Source organism: Lepisosteus platostomus, chromosome 14, assembly GCF_059453375.1.
Source record: "Lepisosteus platostomus isolate fLepPlt1 chromosome 14, fLepPlt1.hap1, whole genome shotgun sequence".
In the NCBI taxonomy this organism is placed as follows: Eukaryota; Metazoa; Chordata; class Actinopteri; order Semionotiformes; family Lepisosteidae; genus Lepisosteus; species Lepisosteus platostomus.
Genome location: NC_142624.1, coordinates 24,983,259 through 24,992,560, shown reverse-complemented (window position 1 = coordinate 24,992,560; position 9,302 = coordinate 24,983,259). Strand labels below are relative to the sequence as shown.

The 9,302-nt window shown below is 37.8% G+C and overlaps 1 protein-coding gene across 1 annotated transcript in view; it reads right to left on the bottom strand.

Moving 5' to 3' along the window:
* pde11a (phosphodiesterase 11a) overlaps positions 1–9,302 on the bottom strand; it is a 93,946-nt gene that overhangs the window by 5,876 nt on the left and 78,768 nt on the right. Inside the window, exon 19 of the mRNA XM_088605196.1 lies at positions 7,754–7,837. Coding sequence (XP_088461322.1) covers positions 7,754–7,837 — 84 coding nt within the window. The remainder of the gene's footprint in view (positions 1–7,753; positions 7,838–9,302) is intronic.

Sequence of the window (9,302 nt, the reverse complement as noted above, 5' to 3'; positions counted from 1 at the left end):
CTATATTGTTGAAGCTTCTTTCAAGAAATGGCTGGATGAGATCCTTGGCTCAATAACTATCCATCAATTCATCCATTTTCTTGGCATTTCTTCTAATTCCATGTCACAGGGGAGCCAAAGCCTATCCCAGCTAGTTACGAGCATAAGGCTGTGTACACCGTGGATGGGACACCAGTCCATAACCGGGCTACAGACGCAAACATAACCATGTGCACACCCACACTGGGGCTAATTTTACCAGAAGCCAATTAACCTACCAGTATTTCTTTAGACTATGGGATGAAACTGAAGCAACTGGAAGGAACCCACACGAACAAGGGGAGAACATACAAACTCCACATAGATAGCACCCCAGGTCCAGAATTGAACCCAGTTCCCCAGAAAGGTGATGAAGTGATGCTAACCTCTATGCCACTATGCCAGTTAAGGATCAATTGTTATTTTTTAGAAGCTTAAATGATTAATAATAAAGCATTTGTTATAAGAGGTTATGGTATCCTTTATACTTTAGGAGGATCTGTGTTAAATCAAACAAACTGCATCAATTAGGAACAACCATGCTGTATATTCATTATTATTCATGAATGAAGCAGAGGGTTTTTGATTAACACTAGGTTTCTTTTCCTTCTATAAATAAATGACTCACTGTGTTTTATTTCAATATTTTTTATCAACGGTATGGTTTAGGATGACAAGATTAGTTTCAATATAAAATGAGAACTTGAAATTAAAGACAGAAAGCACCGTACAGTAGATCAACCAGACAAATAATACAGAAATTTTAATGACTGACAGTTTGTGCTTCTTGCAATTTTTGCTGCCTTTTTTCATTGCGCTTTGTAAGTCTGTATAAAATCCTATTTGCCAGATGATACCAACTCTCTCTCAATGCATGATCCACACAATAAGGCAAAGCTTAATATTTCTTAGTAACTCTCACTAGACTTACATAACCTCATTAACATGACGGCAGTCGCCTAAAGCTAATGCTTGCTGCAGTATTCTCAGCTTGCATCTTCTCCGTTAAAAGCAGGCCAATAAGAGCAAAAATATGAGGTAAAGAGAAAGAGAAAATATTCCCAAGAGACATTCTGCTAGAAGCTAAACCAGGTATTTTTTTCCCTCTCTCAAGAGTGTATTTGCCTCTCCATTATGAAGCATTCTGAATTCATTCTTGCAGTGCTGCAGTCAGCTTGCTATTGCCAGCCATACTGTATACAGTATAAACTGTACAGCATATACAGTGTACAGGCTGTTGTAATACTATAAGTACATGAATCCTGTATCATTAAATGAAGACATCACAATTGCACCGCAAACTATAGATAACCGAGTTTGTACGTCATCCTGCAGTCTTTGCAGCAATGAAAAAATATGTATGTAGATATAGGGTTTTCATACCTTTCTGCCAATAATGCCAAATGCTTTTAATCCAAAAATATATTATACCCACGTCATAAATGTGGATTATACACATGAAAATTAATTTAGCATCTTTAACCCATGAGGAGAACTGCTGACCACTACACCCAGAGCTTAAAATTTTATGAAAATACGGAAAAAAAAACTTACTAGCCTCTTGGAAACAGATCAACTTCTTATAATACATTAACATTGATTTTTGAAAGGCTCTTGGGAATGTACAGTATGTACATACTGTAACATAAGCTAACCTGCCTGCAAGCGAAACATTTCTTGAGTACCGTAAGCGATATTGCTCTCATTTACAGGAGTCATGTACATCTTTCATTATAGCTGTATGCAGTAGACATACAGTAAGTGTGACATGTTCTAAGCAACCAGTCAAGAGACATTCAAAATCCTATTAAGAGAAATGTACAGAGCTTCCCAAGTGACACAGTATCTGTAAACAAATTATTCCACATGAATATGAAGTTTCCCCACTTCTTGAACGACTAGGACAAATACAAAAGTTTCAAAATGACTATTTTATAACATGACATGCCCAAATTTAAGTGAATAGTTTAGCTCTGGGCTCTTAAGAAAGAGCAGTTTTAGAACTAATACATCATAACATTGTACACTGTCCACCTTGTGTCTAAATATTTGTGAAAATTAGTTCAATTTGTTAATCCTCTGTAATTTCTTAACCCTTAAGGTAGCACATTTTGAAATTCATGAAGCACCTATAGAGATAGTAAAAATTAACAATTCCTTATACTTATATAACACTGTAGCAGAGCAGGTGTTGGGAGCACCAAGGGGAAGGGTCATTTCATTTAGGCCAGTCACATTCCTCAAATTCTCACAAGGAAATCACTGAATTGGCTGCACCTGGAATCTCTAGCTTCCTATAAAAGCAGCTCCTGTGGTCTTTTACACAGACCTTCATGGTTAAGAAGAACATTTGAAGAAAGATATGGCAGTTAGAGAGAGCTTCTTGTACAATGAATCATAGAAGGATTATAGTGGGGGGGTAATATTGGTAGCAGCCTTGGTTGTTTTCTGGGTTAGGGCGCTGGTAATTAAGAAGGTGGTTAATGAGTGCACCTGGCCAACCGGAATCAACCAAGTGAGGTTCTTGCCACTGCTATCTGGGGAGTTGTACAGTTACAGCTCATGTGGGGAAAACCTCTTGCCAACCTATCGGAAAGGGGATCTTTCACAAATGCTTTTCTGGACACTCCACTCAAGTGCTTTATAGGTAATGGGGACTCCCCTCCACCACACTAATGGGAGGCATCCACCTGGATGATGCAACGGGCCAAAGTCCATCAGTGAGGAGGAGAACAGAGTGTTGAAGCCAATTCATAGATGGGGAGTATTAGGAGGCTGTAATTGGAAAAGGCCAATGGGAAATCTGGGGATTTTTAATGATTGCCCTGGGGTTTATAATGATTGCAGAGAGTCAAGATCCTGATTTTGTCACATCAGAAGGATGGTGCCTTTTTACAGTATAGTGTCCTCGTTGCAATACTAGGGCATTGGGACCTGCACAGGCTGTAGGGTGAGCGCCCCCTACTGATCCCATTAACACATGTTCCAGCAGCAACCTAAGCTTTTCTCAGGAGGTCTTCCATCCAGGTTCACGCCTGTTTAGCTTCAGTAGGTTGCCAGTTGTGAGCTGCAGTTGTGGCGAGGATGCATATTTACAGTAGTTGGCTGAAGCTGTTCATTAGATCATTACCAGGTCTGCATTACCTAAGTATACATTTTACCCTTTTAGACAAATCTTGGGAGCTGTTCTTTTCCTTTCTAAAGTGTTACATGTTGAGTTAACATACAATAAAAACAATGATTATTAAAAATTATACTCACAAGGGTATAAATCATATTTTTGGTTTTAAAATAAAATGTTTGGGAACGGTGCTCTGCCAGATCAGCTTAGTATATAAAAAGACTGATCCGATCTTTGAATCTTTACCAATATTTTCTTACTGACATGGGCTATTCAAAATGGAAAACAGGGAGTCTGACAGCTCAAGGATCAGGGGTGTGAACGTGAGTGGGTTTTTGGAGAAAGTTTAAATTTCTCGGAAGACTCTACTGGTTAGAAATGCGCAGGCATTTGAAGTGAAATAGTAGGCACTCCAGGACACAAATAGATTTGTTTCTCTTTTCGGATTCATTTTGATAAAACACTGAACATATAATCAATTACTGAAGGAACTCTATTAATGAATATTTCAAATCATAAACTGTCAGTTATAGTATTTCATGCCTAAAATTCAAGCAAACTATAAGCTTTTCCTTACATATTTTAGAAGCTGTTCCTCAAGTTATACTTAGCATAGGTCTGTACCTAACTCATGAGACCTACAGTACATTTCATTTACAGTACAGAGAAAATTCACAAGAATCATCAGACAAAATACTGTGATGTAAAAACACGATTAATATCAATGTGGATTGTGAGTCTGCTGTTGCTTTAACAGACTGCATTAAAAATCATTTAGAAATTCCCCCCTTTTTGAAGTAACAACACCTGATAGCATTTAAAATATCTGATGTATTAAATTAAAGCATTCTAGTTTACTACAATATATAAGAGTTTTGCAGGCCAGAAATATAAGAGTATATTGTAACGCTTACGGCCGACAGGCACTGTGTAAGAGCCGGCGTACCAGAGCAGGTGATGTCACCGCCCTTCCCTGTGATAGCAGGACTACAGCTACTGGGCTGTAGAGAGATCTCTCTTTAGCTCACGGGGCTAGGTCACTGCAGAGAGACGCGGGAGTCCCGGGTTCGAGCCCCCGACGGTGGGGGGCCGACCTAATGCGGCAAGGGCGCCCGCCTGAGCCACCGTTGCGTTACAATATATACTGTACACTGTTCTGGTCTGGACACTCTCATTCACAGGTAAATCTGTTATCTGTTAACCTTTCTGTTAAACAGCAACCAATGATGGCGATTAGTATCAAAAGTGGAGTTAAAAATTTAACTAAACTTGTGTAACAGTTATACTTTTAATAAAATGCTGTCCCAATGATTAATTGTGTCTCATTCTATCTCCTTGTACAAAATGGACCCAAGAATCTTTTCTCATGTGTATCCTTCTGATCTCTTTGGGCAAAGTGTGCTGGAGTACTACAGTATATTCCATAACAACATCACACTCTTAGGGCTAACAGCCACTGGCATAGACAGCTCAAAAGAGAAGCTGCAGTTCCTTTGTAGATGAGAACATCCACAGACTTAAATTGCACCCACAATGAGTCACAGCATCACAACTCTGCTATAGGAAATGGCCAAGTGAACATTTGTTCTTTGTGAATGTGAACTATTCTAGATCATTTTTCTGATAGCCTCCCAGTAAACAACTTTCTGAGGCATTCCTGTTACTGATTTTACTCTAAGTGTAACTCTTCCACAAACCCTGCATAAATATAGACACAAAAGCCCTAACTTTTCTCCTATCGCAACACTTCTTGGATGTCTTTTACCTCTCTTTCCTCCTTCTCTTCATATCTCACTAAATATATCCCAACAGTCTACCTCCAGCAGTGATTGCAGCTACAGAACCACATACCAGTGTTTCCAGCGAACGCCCACAGACATCAGTAGGGATGTGGAACTACTCAGTGGTCCTTTTTTAATATGAAATCTGGAAAAATCTGTTATTTAGGGCAACTTCCCGCCGCCATAATTTAATTCCCTGTTGTTGTTACTTTTAAACCATCAGCCACATCTACACGTCACTGAGGCTGTCTGAACAGTCAGGTTGGCTTTTGCCTTCACAGAGGCATCAGACGTACATGCCTCAACACTATTGCTTCTTGTAAGGTCACTTATATCAGACTTTCTTCCCATTCTCTAATATTGTGTTTATTTATACAGTACGCGTGTACAGCATGTATGCAACTGCATGCAGTCTTTCTCTGATCTTCCTTACTGTGCATCAGCACTCCAGTACAGTTCATAGTCTGGGAAAGTGAAAGATCTTAATGGGTATCTGGAGGGCTTTGAAGAAGGGAGGTTGCATAACACCAGATTAATATTCTACACCATGCTGACAAGCAGAAGAAATAGATCTGTAGGATCTTCTTCCTCCCACATACAAAACCAAAACCCCCTGTGAAGTTCTGCTTCACTCAAGGCTTTATCTTTTTTTAATTGGTTATATTATGACTTAACAGGACCCTGTTATGAACAATGAAATTCACATCATACTGCAATTTACTGGAACATTCTTATATTAAGCTTGAGTCTGTTGACTTAAAAAAGTCACTATTTTCCACACTTTTCATTCCAACAGACAGAAATCAAAACAAACACAGCAAAAAATAAGATACATAATATGTGCTTTTTTTCTTATAGACTAGGTATCAATCACACAAACTGAACATACACTGTACAAGAATCCAGGCCTTGTCTATAGAGTAGAATAACTGCTCAGTTACAAACAAGTCCTGGATTCTTAACAAATGTAAGGAAAAGAAGGAATTTATGATTTTAGAAAGAGTTATAAATACTAATGTAAATAATATATATATAATATACATACAGTAATTTCCTTCCGATTTCACAAAGTGTTTAAATAGCAAAAATAAATAAGCTGAATACCTAATCTTCCTTGTAATCAGTACAATAAAATCTGGTACTTTCATTCATAACAAATCTAAATCAATACACTCAGCATAGATCACGACTTAAAGGAAGTCCTCCCACACAGTTAACACTCAATACAGCTTCAGCTGTAAGAGGTAGGATGTGCTCAGGAGAACCTACACTACTTCACAGCTATTTCTTTATTTCATTGTTCTGACTGGGAGAGAAATAGTTATCCCTGCACAGGGGCAAGCCTCCCCTCACTTTGCAAAGCACCTTGTGCAGTTAAGACAGCCGAAGGAGAATTTCGCAGAACTAGAGTAAACTCTTGCAGAGGCCCATCTTGAGAACGGCAGAGAAGCCAAGCTGCACTCCCACTGCTACCTTATTCTCTAAGCAACAGCTGCTGATGTGCTCCTGACCTCAATTCAAAGTCAATACGCTTCATTCTCACAACAGGGCTCTTTGTTGGAGTTCATCTATTGTGCTGCCATGGGCTCTGCATTACACTGAGAGACACAGGGAGGGAGGATGTGATTGTGGGTTGGGAGGTGGAGGTTAAGACTAACGTCATCAGCTAGGCATCTGCAAGGCCAAACTCATAAATGCTCTTTTTTTAAAAAAATAATTCGAAGGCATGCATACCACATATGAATCAGGACACCCTCATTTAAAGAACCAAAAGCTGAATTATCTGTGGCATTATTTACTTGCAATTATTGATGTTTGAAAGGAGTACCTGGCGTGCTAGTTTTATGCATTGAGCTACTCTATTTGTTTTGAACTACAATTCCAAATCTCGGGTCTTTTAGAAATATTTCTTCAGAAAAGATCCAGGAAAAAAATTTGTTTAGCCAGTCTGCAAATATTGCATCTTTTTTGATGGCTATTGTTGTCATTAACTGTGAGGACTGAGTTTAAATTTTGTCTATTAAAAAACAAAACAGCCATAAAATAGCATACATACAGCTTGATATTTGTCAGACATATTATAAAGGAATTACAAACATTTGACAACATTTTATAATGTCAATTCTACATACAATAAATACAGCATACATATTATTTTTCAATGTGATCAATGTATTCTGAGATCATCCAGTTTAAATGCCATATTACAGTATGTATCCGTTGTTGTCTCACTAAATCTAATCTTGCTAAATCAAATACACATTAATGATAAATAGCTTAAGCCAACAACATGCATAACAGTACCCAGAAACAAGCTGTGTGCAGTGACCTATGAAGAAAGCATGTGAAGAATTCCGATGTAACTGATGGAGCTGTCATCAAGTCATGACAGAGTACTTAAATGTCACCCAAAGCCTGAGAAAGTCTATAGCTAGTTCTGTCATGAGCAGTCTAGCATTTCTGAAGATGTATGTAAGAATGGCATTTATACTGTGCAAGTGTGTCTTTAGCGAGTTATCACATCATCTTTTAGTTACAACAAAATTCAGCTTCCAGTGGAATATCTAAGGTGTCTTGTTTCAATAGCCATTGAATTTTTACTTGGTAAATCTTTTTTTTTTAAATCACTGCCTATAGAAAGGCTAGACTCAGACCTATACAATCTTATACACTGGGCCTCTCAAGGCCTAATGCTAGAGTCTACGCAAGAGAGGTGACAAAGGAAAAAAGGAGGAAGAAACATTGAAAAAGCTGTAAGAAAGAAAGGCTCTTTTCTTTTATTGTGTGCGCAAAGCCTGAATATTAGCATGGTGTAGAAGTCCTTGAGAATTACCTCATATAATGGCGCGCAGATCACATCAATCCACTCCAGCTGGAGGCCAGGCAGCTCATCTTTCCTGTTCCGATCGAAAATGGCCTGAAACAAAAACATAATTTCATGCTTTACTACACATCGATATTTTAAATATTCATCCCCATGAAATACACATCAGGCAAATAAAACAAGACACTGGTGCTATTCACAATTCATCACTTGCTGTTGTTATTTTTTTTAATTATTAGAAAGCAATAAGCTATATACAATATACATTACTTTCCAGTACTGATACTCTTTTCATTCATGAAAATTTGCCTCAATGTTGAATAATGGAACTGTTCTGAATTTACTGTTTCTTTTATATGTTGTCCTCTGGACTGGGTGAAGGCTAAAAAGGCTGTGCTTTAGAGATAGTTTACACTGGGATTAGATGTGTTTGTAACACCCACGTATATAACTTGATTGGCACCAGTTCCAAACCTGAGGCTAATGCACTACTTCTAAACAAAAAGAAAAGCAACACTAGGAGGAAAAATGAGTAAGCATGACAAAGTAATTACCAGAGAAATCTATATTTTACACAAACAACACATTACTATAGCTGAACCTTTCAATTTTTTTAAATGTCGGAAACAGTAAAAATAAAGACATTCAGTTTCACATTGGGGGTAAAAAAAATCCATGGCATTGTTTATATCAAACCAAAACAATTTATAACATAATTGTTTTTCTTCTGAGGAAAGGAAGCTAAAACAATATAAGTGCATTTCATTGAACACTTTAACTGGTAGCCAAAGGCACACAGCTTCCAAGATAGCAAAAATAATCACATTCAATTTAACTTGTGCAGCAGCTAGCTCTTTTGGAAAGCTCCTAAAGGCAACTTGAGCAGTCTGTATTTATAGTCATTAATTCAATGGGTCTCACACAGGGAGAATAAACCATATCCTTCTAGGTCACACCAAATGATGCAGAGTTTTTTTTCATTCTTAAAATGCTACAGGCACTCCATAAAGAGCATCGACACAAAGATACACTGGATAAAGTTTAAGACAAAGCAATAAGAAATGATACACCAGCAGCCTGAATATATGAACCCTGGAGCCCAAAATATGAAGTCTAGATTTACACTTACTCACAACACCTTGGTCATATTAAGCTGTGTCACTATGCATGCCAACTGAGCTGCCCAGTGAGTTACCAATTTATTTGTAAAAATATACTGTATAACAATCAAAATACCATTTACACTGTAAATTTAAGAGGGGTAGCATAAACATTTTCTGATACAACAAAAAAAGGGGTTAGTTGAAACGCCTTGAGGACTTAACTTGATATTTGTAGTTGCAAACTCAACAAAAAAGACTTGGAAGGACTGTGCTGAGGCAGATGTCTCTGTTGCAAGGGATTTTTTCATTTAAGAATGAACTTTCTGTTTTAAAACAACATGGAATAGTCGGATACGTTCTTAATTCTAAGTGCACTATGGAAAAAGTTTCAGAGTAAGAGAGAGAGAGGAAGAAAGGGGCACTTGACTCCACATGTGTTGTGCAGAGGAAGTATC